Source organism: Diabrotica virgifera, chromosome 2 (genome assembly GCF_917563875.1).
Source record: "Diabrotica virgifera virgifera chromosome 2, PGI_DIABVI_V3a".
NCBI classification, from domain to species: domain Eukaryota; kingdom Metazoa; phylum Arthropoda; class Insecta; order Coleoptera; family Chrysomelidae; genus Diabrotica; species Diabrotica virgifera.
In genome coordinates this window covers 15,930,226-15,954,528 of record NC_065444.1, presented here as the reverse complement: position 1 = coordinate 15,954,528, position 24,303 = coordinate 15,930,226, and the positions used below count along the sequence as shown (strand labels likewise).

Genomic DNA, 24,303 nt, shown 5'->3' with positions numbered 1-24,303 from the left:
TTTGTTTCAGATTTACCAACATATGCAAGAACAAGAAGTATAGCCCTGTATATATCACAATAATTTAAGAAATATAATTTTATTTATACTTCGAATATTTTTTTGGACATGTCCATTTGGACAAATATCTAGGCTTTAACCTTGCATTCATAATTGATATAGGTCTTTATTTCATTTTCCCCGGCGTCTCTTTACACTTATTGTGTAATTTCCTAGCCTTCGGCAAACCTTTCAGTGAGCTGATTCCATAGATCCCGAATTGCCAACCGTACAATCAATCATTACCGTCCGCATTCAACAGTGTCTATTAGTACGCCTCTGCCGGGTATCACTATCGTCCTTCCCCTCTTTTTTTCCGTCGCTTGACACCCCACGTTGTGCGCGTTGTCCGCTGCGAGTAGCCCACTACACATACCACCCCATGCTATCCTTCTCTGTCTCTCCCATCTCTCCATCTCTGACACTGCTGATTATTCTTCAAAGATCTTTGCCGCCTCGACTTACCGCTCATGTTTGTTATGGTGATCAGTAGACACCGCTTCGGTTTGAGATAATACTTCCGGGTGAGAAGTGCCCCGGAGGATCCTTTAAGGACCTTCTGACATGTGAATGTTGTTAACTTTATATTTTTTCAGTTTTGGTAGAGTGTTTGTTTACGGGTGGGAATGTAACTTCGCGCGGAAGGATTGGTGATTGTTTATAATGTAGCCCTTGTGATTTTTGAATAATGACTATTATTTGTTCTGTCGCAACGATATTTGCGTTATTTGTAATTCTTTTTTCTTGGTAAGTTTGAAAATTGTCTCATTTTTTAATAAATTTTAATTTTTAAATTTAAACAAACTTACAATGAAGAGAATACTTCATTATAAACCACCGAAAATGGTGGTTTATTACTTTTTTAACCCAGATTCATAAAAAGTGTTTTACTTCATTGTAAGTTTGTTTAAACTATAGTATACACCCAACCTCTGATTTTCCCTAATTATTTTTTAATGAAATTTATGGTTTTACTTTAATTTTATTTGTCCTATTATATTAAGATTTTCACTATGTATATTATATTCTAATATATGTTTATTTAAATTAATATTTTTACAATAATTTACAATTTCAGTTTACCTACATAAAATAAACATAAAAAAATCTAAAAGCATAAATCTACTTCTTGACTTAATCTATTTGTTTTTTTTATTAATGTTCAGAGATTTATATTTACAGCTTTTTTTTATTTTGACAAATAATTTATTTTATTTTTACATTTCCTAATTTGATTTCTATTTATATGACAATTTTTCTTTAATTTTATCTTGGTAAATATTTTTAAGTAGCTCTAAGTAGTACAATTGCCGAACACCAAGGACCCGACTTTCCTGGAAAAGTTGATCTGAGGGATATGTTTTCCTTTGCCATATTAGTTTAAAAAACCATTTATGTGTGTTTTGAAGAGTCAGCAGATGGTAATCAGCTCGTCCACTTCATTCTAAAATCCCATGTAAGATGAGACTGTAATAGAGACAGGTAAAGCATTTTAAGCTGTTCAACCTCCAAAAACTCTTTAAAATAGCGGAATTTTGGTAGCAATCTTCGTATTTTTTATATGATATTTTTTATTTGTTCTTTCCTATTTATTTTTAAGTTAACAGAGAATTTTTGCAAAAGATAAATATTTTTTTTTTTCACATAAACGTACGTACGTACGTACGTTTGTTTATTCGCAACCATGTTTTTACAATTTTGAAGTTTTGCTCGGCTATAATTTTTAAAATCTTCCCAATTATCGGTCTTAAAATTGCGGTGTCATCAGCAAAACTCATTGTGTTTCCAATAAATTTTAGTTTGAGCATGTCTCTAACATATAGAGCAAAAAGAGGAGGACCTAAAACAGTCCCTTGCGGTATGCCGTAATTAATTACTTCAGGATCACTTTTGTCACCAATTTTTACATATTGTTTTCTGTCTTGAAATTCTACAAATTAAAGTTTTACATAAATATGTGATGAATGTAGGCGGATATTGTTTAAAGTATGCAATTATTGTTTCAAATAATTTTAAAAAGTTTCTATTTTGTTGCTCATAATATGTCTTCCGTTGATTCAAAACGTATTCAACACTTCAAAATTTTCCCAACTTCTAATCACATAATATCTAAAAGAATAGGATGCCACAAAGAAAAATTTGATTTCCAATGCCTATCACATACCCTTCCTCCTTTCATTCATATCTATGGTCTTTTTTCTAGTTTCTCATGTCTTTTGCCAAAGGTTGCTTATTTTTATTTATACAGGGAGCTGAACTTATTACGATTTTCATAGAACATTGGTTATAACTTTGTAAATACCCTGTATAACATAATAAACCTTTATATTTTTGTGATGCGAAAGTTAAGAAGATTTCGAATATAAAATAAAATATAGGGTGTTCCATTAAAAAAAAAACAAAAGTTTGGTCTGCCACTATGTTATCGAACACCCTGTAACATTTTAGTTAATTTTGTAATGTGAAGCTCAAAGTTGGCTACAATTTTTGTTATTAACTTTTGTTGCTATCTATTACTACATATAACGGATCTACTAAGCTTTATCACACTAATCAATCACCCTGATTTTGGATTTACCTGTACAGATGTGCTACGCAGTAATGTATCAGCAGCCAGATGACCGGTATGGTGTTTGAGGAAACATAAGGAACAATATATATTAAAAAATCAGCTGTCTTAAAATACTTTCTCGAGAACGTTGACTCGTTAGGTAGACCAAAAATTTGCGACCCGGTCAGTCCACGGGATTTTAAAAAATCTCCGTTACAGCCACAGCTCAAAAATCTAAACTCAAAACATTGGTTACACCAGGTCCTGTCGAATCTGATATTAGAACCATTTCTAAGAAATGCTTTCTAATTTCGATTTGCTTTGATTTATTATCTAATAAAATCAACCTTACTACAACGCTAAGTTGGTGTTTATGACTTAAATCAGAAGTTGAATATACAGTAATTGAAAAATATACGCTCGTTTATAACACAGATATATTTTCATGTGGTATTTTCTTTCCTAAAAGGAAAATTTGTTCATTTTAAATATGTATAAATAAAAATGAGGCATATTTGATGGAGTGCTTTTATTACTATTATTGTGGTCGAGTATTGTATCATTAAAGTTTGCAAGAAGTGTTTTAGTTAATTTTAAAAACCGTCTATTTTGTTGCTTATATATCTTGTTATTTTCATCCCTAAAACTCAAATTTTGGCCTACTAAAAATTTAACAACATTAAATTTTTACAACAGAAACTCATCCAGCTTTTTCCATGTTTATTAATTTCTAATTTAGTCACCCAATCGTCGTTCTAGAAGAAATCGATTTTTTTAATCAATTTAAGATTTTGTAGATATACAAGTGTGTCATTTTTATTTTTCATGTCGTTCTATAACGTGAGTAAAATATCTCTAATCATTATAACCCTCAACAAACGCACTACGAAAAGTTTTAAACATTTTGGAAGAAAAACAATTTATATAGTCTTTTGATTAAGAATACCTACATCAGCCAAACTCTTGGCATTATTTCTACATTACACAATTTGCTTAAATTAAATAAATGAGAGACTTCTGGTGTGTTTGTTTTAAGGGCGTAGGTGCAAAATCTTGGTCCAATGCAATTTAAATGCACTAATTTTTTTCATCATAAGAAAACTAATAAATATTTTTGAAAAATTTAAACGCTGAATGAAATATTACATTATTACCGAGCGCTGAAAGTCCTTGGAATAAACAAAAAGTTGCTTTTGAATGAAATATTTGAAATTAAAAATCACTCTAAATTTTTTCTTTTTTTTTTCAAACTCTTGTAACTTATTCAAATAAACATTATAGAAGTTTTCAGGGACTTTCGGCCCTCGGTAATAATGAAATCTTTTATTCTGCGATTAAATTTTTCAAAAATACTTATTAGTTTTCTCAGGATTCGAAAAAAACGAATGCTTTTAAACAGCATTGGACCAAGATTTTGCGTCTACCTCCTTAAGCAATTAATATCTTCAATTTTAAGGAAAATTCATGTCAGCTTCGCTTAATTGGGTAGGACCTAATTGTATCGTACTTAATTTTGCCCAATAAGATCCAAGGCCAATAAATAGGATCCTTATGAAAGTGAACTTCTTCAGGACTGTGTTTCTCATATCCAGTATCCTTTCTTGAAATTAAAACATCTAGGATATGTACTATTTATTTTTCGGACCTTCCTTATCGAGGTCCGCTGTATTAAAAGTCCATACATGGTAGGGGTACATTTACAAGGTACAAGGTTTCTCCCCACGTGTCCCTCAAGTAGGGGAGTTGGATAAAACGGGATAGTCAGATAAAATGGAATACCTAGCCTAGAGACCCAACTAGTGCTCCTATCAATCGGACAACGACAAAAACTTGTTCTCAGTCGTCATTTTAACATTCTCAGTTCGTTTTACCTCGATGCCATTATTTTATGAAAAGTTGTTGTATTTAGAATTGTTTGACTCTATTTTTTTGGTAATTTGTACTTTTAAGTGCGTTGTTTTCTACATTATATTGACTACATATCTAAACATATAATTCCGGTGACTATTAGAATAGAATAGAAGAAATATGCTTTATTGTCACTGAAAATTATACAATTTTATGGACAAAGCTTAACATATATTCACGAAAAAGATATACATAACAATAACAAATACAATTTTATAAAATTAGATAAATCGTCAATAAAAAAAATATAAACAAGTTAAAAAAGTGAAGTAAAAAAACAAAAACCAATATATTGCAAAATTACTATAAATTGCAAAATTGAACATACAACATAATATAATATAACGCAAACAAAGGAACTAATAAGTTTAAGCTGCTGTATGTGACACCCAAATATTGTATATAAATACACTTTAGTTACTTGTACATTACTGTGATTTCTTAGTTAGTCATTAAGAAACTCTTCTACTGAATAATATGGTCTTTTAGATAAATGAGCTTTTGTCATTTTACGGAACTTGAGAATGGATGTTGCAGATTTGAGTTGTAAAGGGAGATGGTTGTATTACATTTAATTAAGCACTCAGTAACGAATATTCTCATGTACAGTCTATCTAATTTTACTTTCACGTTTAGGCAGGAGCCATTTTTGTTTTGAAACATGTCTGAGTTGGACAAAACGGGACACTTATAAGTTGGATAAAATGGGATACAGTTTTTTTTATCCCGTTTTATTCACCTATTTATTTGTTGGCCTATTAATTTTTTACATAGCGATAAAGCGTGTTCTCATACTGCAGGAAAGAACAACATATTTTTATGTGACTTTTGTTCTGATATACGTACCTAATCCTAAATAAAAGGTCTTATTTCCCATCTTGCAATAAAACATAAAAAGCCTATTTTTAAGTTTCTCGCTACTGAAGATATTGTTTTTTCAAAGGTAAATTTTGCTTTGCAGTCTTATATCTACTTAAATATACTTTTTAGATAATTTTATGCAAAAAATTAAATATTGTGAACCTATCCCGTTTTATCCAACCGTGGTATGCTAAAACGGGATGTGCAGGACTTTAATAAAGATTTTTTTTTTACTATTTTCCAGTCATTAAAAATAGCTAAAAATATGTTTTTTGTGTGCTTCAATAAATGTTCTACCTATAAAAAATAATAATGTGATAATTTCTTTAACATTTCTTCCGTAATAAAAATAAACCAGAATGGTATCCCGTTTTGTCCAACTCTCCCCTAATTGCAAAAATCTCCGCTTGGGCTGCCCTACCAAAACTTATATGTTTCCATTTCTTTATTTCTGTTTAGGTGTTGATGTCATAATGCTTCCAAGATATTTAAATGGCACTAGAACTATATTTCCTTTTATTAAAAAAGACAAACAATAATATTTTGTGCGTAATTAGTCTCTAGTGCCTCCTGTTGAAAGAAATATTTATTTACATTTTAATAAAACAGATATATTCCATTAAGTATCTTTACTACGCGGATTTCTTTTCCTGGTATTATTACGGTATATTAGTTTGTTTTGATTTCTTGTTTATCTAAAGAAAACCATAACGGTGTTTATGAAATGATTTATTTATTAATTTTGACGCTTCAATTTGGGTGTTCTTGGTAATATCAATAATATCATGATATATTTTTGATTTTTATTTCGTGTTGTTCATTGAGTAATCATAATTTTTAGTTAATTTGTTTATGTAATTGTAAAAACAATCAACCGTGGACCTAATAATCTAATTGCAATAATTAAAAAGAAAATCTTTAAATTTTTAATTTCTGGCTTGTAATTTTTTTGTTTGTCATAGCCATTGAATATGCCACCTGGCAGGGGCGGCCCGTCAGGGTAGGCAAGGTAGGCGCCGCCTAAGCTCTTCAAATGTACAATGATAAATTATTTATTAATATAAATTACTTATTTCAAAACTGTAATTTATAAATTTTGAGACAATACCGAAGTATCTAAAAATCTAAAATAAAGCAAAGCTACTTTTTAATTCATCTCTGAAGTTGTAATAATTATTGTACGCTACCCGTAGCGTAGCATTACTACGACGGCTTTACCCTAGGGCAGAATCTCTAAAAAGTAGCCGAACAGAATTCGCATTTGTCTCACTCTTTACGCTAAGCACAGCGGCTATATTGTCGCTTGCCTGGCCGTGTATTTTCGGGCTATAGGTAGGCTAGATTTTTTTGAGCCTTTGACATTGGTTGTGTCGAGCTGCATCTCGGAACTGCCAATTGCATGTTTTAGGATCTTGACTACCAATTCTGAAAAAAACGAAAAGTTCGAATTTTGTCGTGAAATTTGGTATGTGGGGTCAGAATAATATTTCTAACAATTTTTCCAAATGACTTTTTACGATATCTCTAACGCGAAACAAAATATTGAAAATTCGTCCTGTTTGTGAATTCGCAGTAGGCCGCGTTTAAAATTTAAATTTCAGTTGACTATCTTAAAAAGTGTAAACCATCAAAATCAATGACTGCAAAATTTCAAATCTATATTTATTTTAATAGCCGAAATATAAGGGTGTCTTCATCTTAAATGCGACACATTGTATACAGGGTGTTTGGTAAAGAATGAGCTATAGCTTAACAGTAGATTCCTGAGGTTAAAATATGTCGATTTGAGCTAACTTACCTTAGTACGAAAGTTGATAATAACCGAAACACAGGGTGTCAAAGTTAAAACTTTTATTTTATTTATTCTTGAATATTTCCTAACAGACATGGGATAATAACACAAAATTTGGTAAGCGAGAATTTTTTGAGACGAGAAATCTAAATTCGTCACCAAAAATGATGTATTATCCAGGGGGCGCCACATACGCCTTTCAGCGCTAATTTAATAGGTTCAATTTTTTTATTACCCACTCTACATACTTTCTAAATAAAAAATTTTATTCTATTAATATTTTTACTTAAAAAAGATATACTACATTCATCTCGCTAAACTCAACCGTTTTTATTTAGAGATAAACGCATTTTAAATCTGCAAGGCAACACAATTTTTTGCAGCATATCATTGTAGTTACAGTTACACCCGAAAAATAACTTAAAATCATAAAAATTTACAAAAATGAATCTCAAATTTCTTCAAATGGAATTTGCGACATAAATATGAGAACTGGCACAATTATTATGGTTTCAAGTATATTTTTCGGGTCTAGCTACAATGATATGCAAAAATTATGTTGTATCGCAGACTTAAAATGCGTTTATCTCGAAAACAGTTGAGCTTAGCGAGATGAATGTAGTATACCTTTTTAAAGTAAAAATATTAAGAGAATAAAAATGTTGATTCAAAAACTACGTGGCGTGGGAGATAAAAAAAATTGAACGTATTAAATGAGCGCTGAAAGACGTATGTAGCGCCCTCTGGGTAATAGATCATTTTTGGTGGCAAATTTAGATTTCTAATCCCAAAAAAACCCCGCTTACCTACCAAATTTCGTATTGTTATCCCATGTCTGTCAGGAAATATTCAAGAATAAATAAAATATAAGTTTAAGTTTGACACCCTGTATTTCGCTTATTATTAACTTTGGTACTAAGGTAAGTTAGCTTAAATCTACCAATTTTAAGCTCAGGAATGTAAGGTTAAGCTATGGCCCATTCTTTACCAAACACCCTGTACCTATATAGGTATGTACTGATGTGATCTTTATTATTGATATGAGATAATATTCTTATATGTCATTTAATTTAATCAATGCATTAATCATAATCTAATTTATTTACCAGATCACATATCAATATGTTTTCAATCTCAGGGCGAATTATAAAATTAATTACTTACTCTCGTGGCTTCTAAGTATTTCTCAATGGTTCCTAATCGGGATAGGAAAGAAAAGAGTAAAATAATACACACATATGGGTTACAATTATAATCAAAATATTGTTTATTTTATTTAAATGGCAATCACTGCTTAATATTTGCTAGATCTTATTTTTCTTAAACATAACATTTACAAATGGGAATCTTATTTCCTTTTGGTTTCCAATTGAAAGTTTTTATTAACATTTAACTATTAGGATTTATTAGCAACAATTCTATTTAAGTTTGATGAAGCTTTTCTGATATTATTTATTATGTTCTTCAATTTATAATGTGGTATTTAATACGAAAAACCCATACATTCATGTCCAAACAAATGAGACTGACCTTTTTCTGGTGAACTGAGAATGTCTTCACACAAGACCCGTTTCCTGCTATCCTTGGCTGCGATCAAAACCTCGTCCTGGCTTTCAGTAATGTTCTCCTGTGAAAACTAGCTCGTATAGCTCTCGTACCTGCTTCTGTCGTGATGCTGTATTCTACCTTTTTCGAAACTGCAATCAGCTACCGGGACACTCTTGGCTCAAGGAGGTTCTTTTACTCTAACCTGGCCTACCTCTCGTTCCACGATAGATACTCCACACTCACGGAACTACACCGGCTTTCTCACTCTCCGTACACTACCGTCTACTACTGGACTTCACTTCTCGACAGCTCAAAACATTCTGATCTCTCTTTTCAGTCATTCACCTACTTTCTAAATATCCCTTCCAGATTCACAAATCAACCTTCCACCACCAACTCTCATTCGCAGTATTCCTCAAAACCCATTTTTAATCTTTCTAAATATGCTTAATGGATTTCCAAAAAAAATAGTTAATTCCCATTCTAAAATTACTTTCTACTATTTACAAAATTTAATGACCTATTATCTACTTCAAATGAGTCTTATTTAGCATAGGCTAATGATCGAACCTTCCGAGAACAACGATAATGACCTATTATGTATTTCAACTGAGTCTTATTTAGCATAGGCTAATGATCGATCCTTCCGCGAACAACGATAATGACCTATTATCGATTTCACTTGAGTCTTATTTAGCATAGGCTAATGATCGAACCTTCCGCGAACAACGATAATGGTACGCGCCATTCACTTTGTTTATTCTAAGCGCATTGTCCCGAGTTTCGTATACTTCTTCTAATCACTTCTTAAAATTAAATATAACAATTTGTTGTATGCAGGTTGTTCTAAATTTATATGCCCGTGGTTGAGAAAATTGAAAATATTTTATATTAAATTGAATCCTTTTTATAATTATCAAAATTTAATGTTCAGATCAAATAGAAATATAACAGTACTTATTATTATACACCATATGTGTTGCCTACCCGGATACTGAGGTCACGAGCCGCCACTGCCACCTGGCTTTTAAAAGGACACCAATTTTTGAAAAAGTACCTAGTGTAGGAAACAGAGGTTGAACCGTGCAAAATAGACACAAGTCTGGTTTTTTCTTCTGGTATATCAAGGGGTGTTTATTGTGAGACTAACTTTTTCGTAAAAAATTTCGCCCCGAAGCCCCCCTTTACGGCTTTAAAATTTCGACCCTTTAAAGGGAGTAATTTGTGGTTTTTGCGAACCGAACCCCTTCCTGTACGTTTTGCAAAAAATTTACTTAATAGTAAAATGAAGAGGACTTTATTTCATACTATTTATTTCCCGACAGCATATGTCTATCAACCACCGTTTAGCAGGGGTGGCGCCCCAAAGTTGACAAGTTTTTAAAAAAGATGTTTTAAAAAAATTATTTTTCCCCAACTGTAATGGAAATCAAGAAGAAACCCTGCGGCAATTAATCACAAATAAGTGGCTGATTTTTTGGTATAGGTTTCATTTAAGGGTAATCGCCCATTTTTTAATTACAGGGTGTTACATTTTAAAAAACCTCTTTTTATACCATCTGAACCGCTTATGCTAGAGTAAAAAAACTTTCAGCGATTATCCATGTACTGGTGATATTTACAAATTTGTATAATGCACCCCATTTTTCCCCGAAACCACCACAAAAAAAAGGGAGAATTAATGAAGAAAGTGATTTTCGTGGAATCCTTCACACACCATGATCTTTATTAAAACGCTTCATATATATTTATGTGCACGTTCTTATTACCCATGCATGGACACGAAAAGCGATTTCTTGATGCAACCCCTGTAGCCCAAAAAAATAAAATAAAATGGGGGGTTGAAAAAAAATTTTTTTTTTGCTTTTTGGCTCATATGGCCATATGCTCCATCAATAGGGTTTTTCATAAATATATATGGTTATTGCAACATCCCTGCGGAAACTACCCCTATACTTGAAAATAAACTGCAGAAACTACCCCTAACCCTTGACGAGCATGTTTTTACGATTTTCTCATTACCTATGCATTTTTTTGAAAATAAACTTATACAGAATTAAAGACCACTATTTTCTCTACAAATGAGGTCCCATGCATTTTCTTCGTATAAGCAACCGTTACGGCACAGTAGCGCCGTAAACCTCAGACATGCTTTGGCAGGCTCCAGTTTTTGTTTTTTTTTTTGTCACCTATTCATTTTATTGATAACGTACATATGGAAAATAAAAGAACACACTGTCTGCTACACATTATGACCTATGCATATTTTATTTTCTTAGCACCCTAAAGCCACAGTGGTAGCCCAAAATCAATTCTTTATTATTTTCTTTATTAATTCTCCTTTTTTGGGGTGGTTCCGGGGAAAATATGGGGGTGCATTATACAAATTTGTAAATAATACTTTTACATGGGTAATCGCTGAAAGTTTTTTTACTCTAGCATAAGCGGTTCAGATGGTATAAAAAGGGGTTTTTTAAAATGTAACACCCTGTAATTAAAAAATGGTCAATTGCCCTTAAATAAAACCTATACCAAAAAATCAGTCACTTATTTGTGATTAATTGCCGCAGGGTTCTTCTTGATTTCCATTACAATTAGGGAAAAATATATTTTTTTAAAACATCTTTTTTAAAAACTTTTCAATTTTGGGGCGCCACCCCCGCTAATCGGTGGGTGATAGATATGCCTTCGGGAAATCAATAGTAGGAAATATTTATAGTCCTCTTCATTTACTATTAAGTAAATTTTTTGCAAAACGTACAGGAAGGGCTACGTTTCGCATAAACCACAAATTACCCCCTTTAAAGGGATGAAAAGGGGGGATTCGGGGCGAAATTTTTTAAGAAAAAGTTAGTCTTATAATAAGCACCCCTTGATATACTAGAAAAAAAAAATAAAACCGGACTTTTGTCCATTTTGCGAGGTTCAACCTGTTTCCTACACTAACCGTATTTTTATCAAAATCTCACCCAAACTTTACTTTTGTAAATATTAAAAAGCCCAAAAATTAATTATTTTAAAAATTCAAGAAATAGTTATTTTCCTAACAAGTGCAGAAAGTCATTATTTTCCGCACGCGACTGCAGTTTGCCGAACGACGCGAAGCGGGAGTTCGGCAAGCAGTCGAGTGCGGAAAAGAGACTTTCTGCAAGAGTTAGGAACAATATTTTTTCTAAGAGTCTTTAAAAAATTACCAAATCTTAATCAAATAATTTAATTAATATGAAAATACATACACAAATTAAATCTTGACAAGGTTGTCAAAACCAAACTTTCAATATAATTAGTTAGCATGACGACGATCTTGGTTTCCATGACGATGATTCAAAACGACTATTATTGTCTACCGATTTGACTTTCGAATATTATGTCAAAATAATTTTATTTCATCGAATTTTCGCGTTAATTTCATTAAAACAGGAACACAATAAGATATATTTGAAATAAATTAGTAAATAATATCTAAATATTAGTTTATTGCATGTATTATAATTACTTTAAGGCCATATTAACATATCTAAATTAACACGCGTGCGGAAAAGTAAAAATCGCGTGCGGAAAAGTAACACGCGTGCGAAAAAGTGAAACTTTCTAAACTAAAATGCGTGCGCGAAAGTAGACATTTTTGCACGCTCGTAGAAAAAAAAAGTATAGGTACTATCTGGGTTAATTTATTTTTATTTTTGAGATCCTTACTTTAATAATGGAGATTAAACTAATTATGCTCGTGCAAACATATTAATACACTTATCTAGATCACTTCAAAGAGAAGACCCTCTCATTCAGCTCAGACAGGAGCTTTTTATGCAGGACACCTAACAGCAACTACTCATCAATTCATCAATTGTCAATCAATCGACGAAGCAATAAAGTCCTGCTAATTTATTCACGAATTACCCTTAGCGGGTCACACTCGTCTTCACCGGATGTCTGTTTTTCACTTGCAGATCCGAGCTAAGAGGCAAGACAAAACGAATAGTGACATAGTGACGACGGCGTCCATTCAATCGATCTCGAGACTCGAGACGTCACTGTATACAGGAATAGGGTTAAATTTTATTCGACAGTCTCGCTAAAGATTGATCAGCATCTTTGATAAAGGTACCTAGGACAGGTACGGTTTTAGATGTAGAAATACTACATTCAGCACTTCAAGAATCCAGAAATACATCTTTTGAATATTTCATCAAAAACCTGACTCCCAGTGATCACTCATTGTGGAGAGCGACCCAAAAAATAAAAAGACCTGTCGTAACAGCTTCTCCATTAAGACAGAACGATAATGCATGGGCTAGATCAAATGAGGAAAAAGCAAGAGTTTTTGTTGAACACCTTGAAAAAGTATTTGCGCCAGTAGATTTATTCGAAGATGAAGAAATAAATAGCTATTTAGATGCTCCCTGTCAACTATCACCCCCTGCTAGATCAATTACTCCATCAGAAATTATGGAAGAGGTAAAGAAAATCAACTCCCATAAAGCTCCAGGTTATGATCTAATAGTGGGAGAAATTCTCAAACATTTACCAAGAAGAGCTATCGTGTTTCTCACTACTTTATACAACCGAATTCTTCATCTTTCCTACTATCCAATGCAATGGAAATTTGCTGAAATTATCATGATCGCCAAACCTGGAAAGCCACCAACAGAAGCTGCCTCTTACAGACCTATAAGCCTGCTGCCTATACTCTCTAAAATATTTGAGCGACTACTGCAAATAGAATAAATAGTATAACCTCCATAAATAATTTAATACCAAATCATCAATTTGGCTTTAGGGAAAAACACACCACAACTCAGCAATGCCATAGGATAGTAAATTTAATCAGAGACGGTTTAGAAAACAAGAACATTTGCACTGCAGCATTTCTAGATATTCAGAAAGCCTTTGATAAGGTTTGGCACCAAGGGCTGTTATACAAATTAAAAACAAACATGCCGAGTCAGATTTACTTACTTCTAAAATCATACCTTTCCGACAGACATTTCGATGTCAAAATGGAAAAGATAACAGAAGCTACCAACTCATAAGGGCAGAAGTACTCCAAGGTAGTGTTTTGGGACTATTTTTGTACTTATTATACACTGCTGATATACCAACTACCAACGAAACAACTATCGCCACGTTTGCCGATGATACAGCAATAATTGCGCTTGACCATGATCCAGTAGTGACCTCTAACAAGCTACAAACACATTTAGATCGATTACAAAACTGGCTCCAAAAATGGAAAATCAAAGTCAACCACGAAAAATCGGCTCACATAACATTTACGAACAGACATGTAAATTGTCCACATGTTACAATAAACCACCAAGTTATACCAGTGAAAGCTGAAGTCAAATATTTAGGTATTCACCTTGATCAGAAACTAACATGGAAAGCGCACATTAAAGCTAAAAAACAACAACTCCAAATAAAAACCAGACAAATGAATTGGCTTCTTGGTAGAAGATCACAATTATCCATAGAAAACAAACTGGAAATATACAAAATAATACTAAAACCTATATGGACCTACGGGATTGAACTATGGGGATGTACGAAACCATCAAACACCAAAATTCTGCAGACATACCAATCAAAAACTTAAAGAATCATTGCAAATGCACCCTGGTATATTTCAAACCAAACATTACATGAGGACTTAAAAATACCATTCATAAAGGATGTAATAGGACTGCATGCGACCAAACATAGAAAAAGAAGTATCAATCACAACAACGAGCTGATTTCCACGCTTTCCAATCGTCCATTGCCAGTTAGGAGACTCAAGAGACAGTGGCCAGAAGACTTGTGTGAGTGACATTTGTGTTAGTGAATACAGTGGTGAATAAGGTGAACCGGCACTGGCCGGCAACACCTACAAAACATTACAAAATTATCAGTTTTACTTAATACTCCTTTGTACAGAGTAGATTGTAAATTTGCAAGTTTTCAAATAAAAAAAAAAGAAATAAAAAAAAAATGTAGAAATCTGCTATTAGATATGTTGTAAACCGTGAGTTAAACGTGTATACGTTGTTGTAGTTTCTTCGTTTATCATTGAATTAAAGAAATATTTAGAAATATACTTCTTCTTCTTCAGGTGCCATCTCAGCTAAGGAGGTTGGCAATCATCATAGCTATTTTATTTTTTAAGGCAGTAGCTCTAAATAGTTGTTTTGAGCTGCATCCAAACCATTCTCACAGGTTCTTCGGCCATGAAATTCGTCTTCTTCCGATGTTTCTTCTGCCATCTATCTTTCCTTGCATTATGAGTCGTAGGATGCCATACTTCTCGCCCCGCATCACGTGTCCGAGATACTGTAGTTTTCTTTCTCTAATTGTAAGTTCAACTTCCTTCTCTTTACCTATTCTTCTTAGTACTTCGTTGTTCATAACTCTATCTACCCAGGAAACTCTCATAATTCTTCTATAAGTCCACATTTCAAAGGCGTGAAGTCGTCTCATTGTCTCTACATTTAACGTCCATAATTCAACTCCATAGTATAGCACACTGTTTGTATACGTAACATTTTGCTAGGCGTACTTTAAGAGCTAATGTTAAATCTTTGCTACATAGGACCTTTTTCATTTTCATAAAATTAGAACGTGCTTTTTCGATTCTGACTTTGATTTCTGCAGTGTAGTCATTATTTTCTGTTATGTTAAGGTTCCTAGGTATATATATATTCGGTTTCATAACGTCTTACGACGTTGTCCGACTCCAAAACGCCACTGTATTCTGTCCTGAGTTAGGTCTTCATTTAGATTTCGAGCGCTAATCGCTTTCCTAACTCCCAGATTCCAGCTCTGTGGTGGTCTTCCTCGTTATTTCTTCTCTGGGGGTTGCCACATCATAGTTTTTTTAGGCAATCTTTCGTCCCCCATTCGGCTCACATGCCCATACCATATGAGCTGTTTTCTTTCAATATCCTCAACTATAGTGCCCTCTACACCCATTTGTTGTTTTATTACTTCATTCCTTATTCTTTGGCTCTTGATATTCTCATCGATCTTCTGATGGCATCCATTTCCGTGGCTTCGACCTTTTTCTTATATTTCTCCGTTATTCTCCATGTCTCGGCTCCATAAAGCAGGCTAGTTTTAACCATTGTCTTATATATGTTCCATTTTCTTTTCTTTGATATTTCTTTACTCCATAGAACTCCATTTAGATTTCTAGATGCTATAGCTCTTCGGTGCTTGTATGATTCGATGTTCTATTTCTCGTTCGTCTTTTCCACTACGGTCGAAGATGACGCCCAGGTATTTATATTCGTCACATGGATTTATTTTTTGATTGTCTTCGATATCGAGTTGTTCTGCTTCAGCGCCAATTGAGAGGTATTTTGTCTTTTCTAAATTGATATTTAATCTCCATTTCTAGTATTCTTCAATGAGCTTTCTAAGCATATATTCCATGTCGTCTTTGTCGTTTGAGATCACCACCTGATCATCTGCAAACTGTAAAGTATATATGCAATGCTGATCGTTCAATTGTATACCCATTCCTTTTACTTTCCTTTTCCATTGTTTTAGAGCTGCAGAGATATAAATCTTAAACAAAGTCGGAGAGATATAACATCCCTGTCTGAGACCCTTAGTGACTGCAATTTTTTCAGCTAAGAGGTTTCCGAATTTCATTTGGGTGGTTGAACCGTAATATAGATCTTTGAGAGCACTTACCAATGTTTGATGTATGTTTGATGTGCCCAGGACTTCCCATAGTTTATTTAGCGAGACTGTGTCATATGCCTTCTCAAGATCTACAAAAGTCATATGTAACCCTCTATTTGTCACAACTTTCTTTTCTATAATTTGTTTAAGACAAAATATGTTATCTGTACATGAACGACCTGCTCGAAATCCTCCTTGTTCTTCGTCTTCAGACGATTGATAATCTTCCTCTATCAGGTCCCGTAGTATTCGACCATATAGCCGACTCATTGAACTTGTGACCGATATCCCTCTATAGTTTTTACAATTTCTCCTGTCACCTTTTTTATATATTGAAGTCATATATGCTGTTTTCCATTCATCTGGCGTTGGATGGCCATTAATATATTCGTTAAATATCCCAGTGATCCCTAGGTAAGTGTACTTATTTACTCTTTCGATCTGCTGGCGCTCTAATATCAAGATTTCGTTAGTATTGTGGTTGTTTTTACTAATTTTCATAAACTTCGTCTTTTTGATATTGAGAGAGAGTCCGTACTCCCTACTACACGTTACTATTTTACTCATGAGTCTTTGCAGGTCTTGTAAACTATCGGCTATTATTATTGTATCATCTGCATATCTGATGTTGTTAACTAAGACTCCATTTACTCTTATGCCGACTGTTTCATCTTCCAGAGTGTCTCGCATTACCTCTTCAGAATAAGCGTTAAATAATAGAGGTGATAGTATGCAGCCTTGCCGGACTCCTCTCTTTATTTCCATTACTTCAGATGTTTCTTTTTCAATTCTTACTATTGCTTGCTTATTGTAATAGAGGTGTGCTATTAGTCTTAAATCTCTTTCATCTAGGTTTTTAGTTTTCAGAATTTCCATGAGTCGATCATATTTTACTTTATCAAAGAAATATCCGCCGGAAATATAATAACATTTTTAAAGTTAAAAAATAAAAACCTTATCTTGTAAAAGGTATATTTAAAATCCCTAAAGAGGGCTGTATCACAATAAAACGTTTTCGGAATCAATATTCTGTCATCAGTGTTACCACATAAAATAAGTATAACTCTATAAGTAAAACAAACGTGAGATTAAATTTTGACAAAGGTAAAAAAGTGAATAGATAGTTATACTTACAGGTTTATATACTTTAAGCCACCAAAATGTACGGGTAAAAACCCTTAAATTGATATTAAACAGTTGGGGTTACATTATATTATCTAATTTTAAAGGATGTCAAAAATATTTCCAGATTAACCCCTGGCATCACACGACATCAACCATATTGGTTGGGAAATTGTAGGGAGAACCTTACATGGCACACTTTAGGTGACAACTGACCGGAATGGCCCTCTGAAGTATGTCAGCACTAGACTGACACCGTACCTTGACAGAATATAATAATATGTGTAGTTACTTCAGCCAAAAGTTATTAGCCAGATATTAGTTAGACTAATTAACTAGATATTAGTTAACTAATATCTTAGAAAAGTACAACTCTGTATTTACAATTTATAATTTTCAATCATGTATCATGAATGATAATTGCCTACCTTAAAGAAAGTATTAATTCACTTCTGTTTGATTCTATAATTTGTAACTTTTATCCATCATACTTGTTTAGGGTAGATTAATTTGAATCCCAACAAATTTTTCAATACTGTTATTATTTTAAATATTAACATAAAATTTAAATTCTTCGGGCTGACGTAACTACACATATTATTACATTCTGTCAAGGTACGGTGTCAGTCTAGTGCTGACATACTTCAGAGGGCCATTCCGGTCAGTTGTCACCTAAACTCTGCCATTTAAGGTTCTACCTACAATTTCCCAACCAATATGGTTGATGTCATGTGATGCCAGGGGTTAATCTGGAAATATTTTTGACATCCTTTAAAATCAGATAATATAATGAAACCCCAATTGTTTAATATCAATTTAAGGGTTTTTACCCGTACATTTTGGTGGCTTAAAGCATGTAAACCTGTAAATATAACTATCTATTCACTTTTTTACCTTTGTCAAAATTTAACCTCAGGTTTGTTTTACTTATAGAGTTATACTTATTTTAGGTGTTAACACTGATGATGGAATATTGATTCCGAAAACGTTTTGTTGTGATACAGCCCTTTTTAGGGATTTTAAATATACCTTTTACAAGATAAGGTTTTTATTTTTTGTGATTTTTTATGGTATACAGCCAGTAGAGGAATTTTTTCGTTGTGATATTTTTAAAGTTAGTCCAAGTTGGTTTTGTGTATTTTTTGTACTATACAGTGAGCACGTAAAGGTTGGAATAAATTCATTTTCTCGAGAATGGACGATTTTGGAAAAAAATCCTGAAACAGGTTAATTTTTATTTTTAAATTACGACTTTTTGGCATATATATCATACTTGTGACGTCACCCATCTGGGCGTGATGACGTCATCGATGATTTTTTTAAATGGGAATGGGGGTCTTGTGATAGCTCATTTGGAAGGTAATTTAATTATCTATTCAGTAATATAAACATTTACATAATTATTTATTCAGAGTGTCCAAAAAAATTTTTTTAATTAAATTTATTGACATAAAGAGAAGAATGCATGCAATTTATTTAGTTCGAAATACATTTTACTGCTCTCAGAAAACAGAGAAAAATGTTTATTTGAAAAATTATCATTGCTTTTCGCTTAAATTAAATGTTCAAACTGTCAAGAGGAAGTTGGGTGGCGGCTTTAATATTGAATTTAAGCAAAAAAACAATATTTATTTGTCAAATAAACATTATTTCCTGTGTTCTGATAACAGTAAAATGTATATTGAGTTAAACAAATTATACACATTCTTCTTTTTATGCCAATAAATTTAATTCAAAAAATTTTGTTTGGACACCCTGTATAAATAATTATGTTAATGTTTATATTACTGAATAGAGAATTGAATTACCTTTCAAATGAGCTATCAGACGACCCGTATTATAATTTAAAAAAATTATAGATTACGTCATCACGCCCAGATGGGTGACGTTACTAGTATGATACATATGCCAAAAAGTCGAAATTTAAAAATAAAAATTGACCTGTTTCAGGAGTTTTTTCCAAAATCGTCCATTCTCGAGAAAATGAATTTATTCCAACCTTTACGTGCTCACTGTATAAGTGAGATATTCTGTTGTAAGGGAATACTAATCATTTACTTTGGAATGTTGTCAAATAATTCCTTGGATACGGGTACTATCTATTTTTATTTCCAAATATTTGGTTGGGTTCTTCTTAACTCATCTTCTGTATACATAGTTTGTTTCACAAAGCACTGAGTATTGTTCTTTTTGATGTGAAGGTACATATTAACAGACTTTTTTAACAGGGCTGATTGTGTCTAGTGTTGCAATTTATGACCAGGTTATAGCAAAATTTAGGCTCTTTGGAAGCATCAGATACCCCGTTGCTGTCCACTGGCTATTCGATAAATTCACAACAACTGTCGTATTTTAATTTTAATTGTGTCTTTTTAAGTTGCTAAGTTTCAATTTACTCTTTTGTTGGAGGAGGTGATTGAGTTTATTTAACTATATAAGTAACTTTTTGTTTTTGAAATGACATAAAAAACAAAAATCTACCTTGGATGAATACCGTCATATATCAAAATGTGTTAAATTTTGTATATTTTAAATGTATTAAAATATTTTGTCTTTGGTGTGTACAAACCTGTAAAAGGCTATGATAAATCCCATACTTTCTTAATCCTATTTTAGGCAATACAATTTTTGAGATGTGCCGTTTTTCTGAAAAAAATATGTTTTGGAAATAATGTATACGTTTCGAGGTAACTCACTTCTTCATTCAAATTTTTTTACTTGATTTTTTACAAATGTATATTCGTCAAAAAAATAAGAACAAAGTGTAAAAACTAAGAAAGACTGTAATTCTGCAGTAAACTATCGTTGAAAAATACTTGCCTTTCTTTAAAAATACTTTTTATCGTCCCATAATCTAGCCTCTTCATTGTTTTTGGAAGAAGTCAGCTTTAACATGAATCTACCCCTAAATCCTAGAGACATTTTTTTAAATGAAATAGTCCACACTGGTTTTATTTTTTTTAATTATCTAAAATAATGGCTTAACTCAGAAGAATACTAAAATTCATTTTAAACATAACTTCTTTACAAGACTGATACAACTCAAAATCATGCATTATTCTTCACAGAAAGTATTGTAATATCTTATTGTGTTTTCGAAAAAGGAAGGCATATCAACGAATGGTAGGTCCACTGTTCTTTAAATAAATATAATAATACTTGATTTTGATATAATATATTGGCATAACTCAAAAAAATGTCAGACACAAAGTGTCTGGAGTTTTATGGAAATTCGATACAAAATCAGTGCAAACTCATAACTCGTAGGTTTTTGGGGTTGCTGAACACGAATATCATGTCTGCGATGACTTCCCAGACTAGGTCTATCCTGGGCACCAAGTGCCTTGGTGACGATCGCGGTCATGGTATGCGTATTCAAACCCAAAAAACCCCAGTGTAGTAATATGGAATTCATTTCATCATCACTTTATTTCACAAAATTTCCTATCGCTCTTTCTAATCGAATGCAATAGTTTCATTGAGCTCCATATAACTGCAAAAATTGGTAGATTTATTGCTTTATTGCCTCGCTAACATAAATAGCGATGTAATGAATTTGATCACATTAGTTTAGTTGATCTACTTTAGTTATTCATATTTTTAAACAAAAAATTTAAAAAAATAAAAATAAAAATGTATACCATTTTTATTCAGTTGCAATGAGGAGGCAAAACAATCTTATTTTTCACTTAAAATACGAAGCGCAGTGCAGCACACTGAATCGATGATTTTCGACTCTTATTGAAGTCTCATCGGAGAGACGTAGGCCTGCTGCTGCATACTCTAAGTCTAAGTGACCAACATCGAGAGTTTATCCCCCACACCGCAACTGACGTGAATGGATTAGGTGACTAGCGTCATCTGGCAATTGAAAGGCAAAGTTTTTCAATCCTAATAGTGACATTAATAATATTGAAAAATATTAAAAATGTTACTAAAAGATTTTTAAATTGAAAACTTATTGGACCATTTCCCTGGTGACACCTCCAAGGCTTCTACAATATGCAAGCCAGATGGATGCTGCAGTGAAGACAAAAGGGAAGGAATTCTACACTATGCAATTCACAACCCCCGTCTGCAGCTTGGTAAAGTTCCAACGAAAAATGGACCTAGTTACTCTATAGGAGTAATGCTAATATAAAAATAAAAATGTATAATATACCATATTTTTCACTTAGAATACGGAGCGCAGTCCACCACTCTGAATCGACGATTTTCGACTCTTATTGGAGTCTCAAATAAAAATAACTGATTAAAGATAAATCATGTCTAATAGTAACAGTTCACTATAAGTAACCAGTTACAAAAAAAAACTCGAAGAGGTACCACAAGGTTATTTATTATTGTTAAAAATCATAAAAGGACGCGTTTCGGCTTTACACAAGCCATCATCAGATGGATTGAAAACAGGTCAGAGGACATTGAAAACAACGGACTGACCTACAATGTAAAAATATCCAACATTACACCTGAGAATAAAGCAAGTGGTGACAACGCCCACCTCAGTTAAGGAACTTACCAGAAAACAGTAAGGAGGAAGAATCCTGTTTTCTGGTAAGTTCCTTAACTGAGGTGGGCGTTGTCACCACTTGCTTTATTCTCATGTGTAATGTTGGATATTTTTACATTGTAGATCAGTCCGTTGTTTTCTATGTCCCGTATTTAAGCTGATGATGGCTTGTGTAAAGCCAAAACGCGTCCTTTTATGATTTTTAACAATAATAAAAAACCTTGTGGTACCTGTTCGAGTTTTTTTTGTAACTGGTTACCTCGAGATAGCGTTACCAGGTGTCCCGATTTGCGCGGAACGTCCCGATTTTCAGCGGTCTGGGGACGCGTGCCGATGTGTACCTAATCGGGACACTAAATGTCCCGATTTTCACCCACGAAAACTAATTTCAGGAGGACTTACAGTGAATTTTATAACTATGTTATAAAAACAAGGCACTCCTAAAAGCGGCAAAATTGAATGAAAAATCTAGTTTTAATAAAAAATAAATAATTTACTTAATCTACCATTTTTTTTTGTAATTTCGTCTGATTATTATTATTATGTAGGATTAAATGCCGCTTATAGAAACACCTTGTAGTCCAGTAAATGAACGGAAAATACGGCGATACCGTGTAATTTTCAGGATCAACTCCGAATTGCATAAAAATTTAGACGGCTTGTGCCGTTGGTTGCTTTTACTCGGGGGGTGACAGTCACCCCTAATTGGGGTGAAAAACCGCGCGTTTAAAATAAGTCCGAAGATGGATAAATTGGCTAATTCTAAGCAATTTTAGTTCTAAACAATATTAACTTGTTAATACTTTTCGAGTTATTTACGATTGAAAATGTTTATTTTTCGACAAAAAAATCACGTTTTCAGGCGATTTTCACAAATAACTCAAAATGTAAGTATAACTCAAAAATGTAGCATAATTTAAAAAAATGAATAAAGTTGTGAACTCGTAAACTCTATAGACCCAGCAAAAGCAAAGTTGTAGCACATGAAAAATACGTTCTTATTCGTCAACTTCCAAATCAAATATTTCAACGTGAAATAACCAAGAAATTAAACACTTTTCGGGAAAAACCAATTAAAGCTTTTTCTATAAAGCTTTATTTTTATGTTTTAAAAAAGTTTCTAGCATCAAAACTAAGCGAGTTATGCTTAAAATCAAGTTAACTCCTTTTTTTGGTAAAAAAATCGTGAAAATCTCCCCCTATTTAGGACCCCAAATGAAATTAATCGTTACCGCTTTACAAACAATTTACTTTACTTATGTATTTTTTACATTATTGAAAGAGCCTGAACGAGTCACTAATCACGAGTGTATGCAAAATATGAACAGCCATATTTTAACCAAATTTGTCTTACAGAAAAACAAGATAAATCTATCATATTTATAAAAGCATAACCTACCTACTTTTTACTCCTTGAGATTTTTAGTATCCCTAATACTTTTTAAGTTATTTTGAGAAAAGGGCATTTTTCAATATTTTAGGAAAATTTTTTTTACTATAAAACCAATTTTTTTCAAAACTAAGCACTCTTAACCGGTAAACCTTACAGATCTTATAAACAATACACATGTAAAGTAAATGGTAAAGTGGTAACGATTAATTTTATTTACGGTGGTACCGGGGAGATTTTCACGATTTTCTTTTACCAAAAAAAGGAGCCAACTTTATTTTGAGCGTAATTCGCTTAGTTTTAACGCTAGAGACTTTTATATAAAACAAAATTAAAGATTTCTTTAAATACTTTAAAAAATTTTAATATAGACTTTCTGAACATAAATTTTTTTTCCTTTTTAAAAACTACATTTTTGCTAAGAATATTTTTTTCGATAAAATTACTCGAAAAGTATTGACTTAGTTTAAAAATTAAATAGAACAAAAGTTTTTTAGAGTTAGTCAGTTGATCCAATTTGGGACTTAGTTTAAACGCGCGTTTTTTACCCCCGAGAAGTGGTAACTGTAACTGTCACCCCCCAAGTAAAAGCAACCAACGGTACAAGTTCAACTTTGAAGTAGACAGTAAGTAGAACCTAAAACCATATTTTCATGCAATTCGGAGTTTACTCTGAAAATTACACTCCAAAACGGTCATGTACTGGGCTATTGTTGTTTATTTGTCCCGATCTACAAACCTAAATTCCGATTTGTTTTACCTTATGTACCGATTAAAAACAAATCGGACCTGGCAACACTACCTCGAGACCACATTTGAGTAATATGGATACTTCTCTTCATATTTTTACATAAGTACTTCCAATAATGTGTTTAATAAAATGTAAGAATTTTTTTATTAATGCTGAAACCGACCCTGTC

At 32.7% G+C, this 24,303-nt stretch overlaps 1 protein-coding gene across 1 annotated transcript in view; it reads left to right on the top strand.

Annotated features, from left to right (window-relative positions):
* The first annotated feature begins 333 nt into the window (after window positions 1–333).
* The window catches only part of LOC114345846 (protein Wnt-10b), a 160,045-nt gene continuing 136,075 nt past the window's right edge, over window positions 334–24,303 (top strand). The window contains exon 1 of the mRNA XM_028296658.2: window positions 334–786. Within this exon, the coding sequence (XP_028152459.2) occupies window positions 728–786 (59 nt within the window). The 5' untranslated portion in view covers window positions 334–727. The remainder of the gene's footprint in view (window positions 787–24,303) is intronic.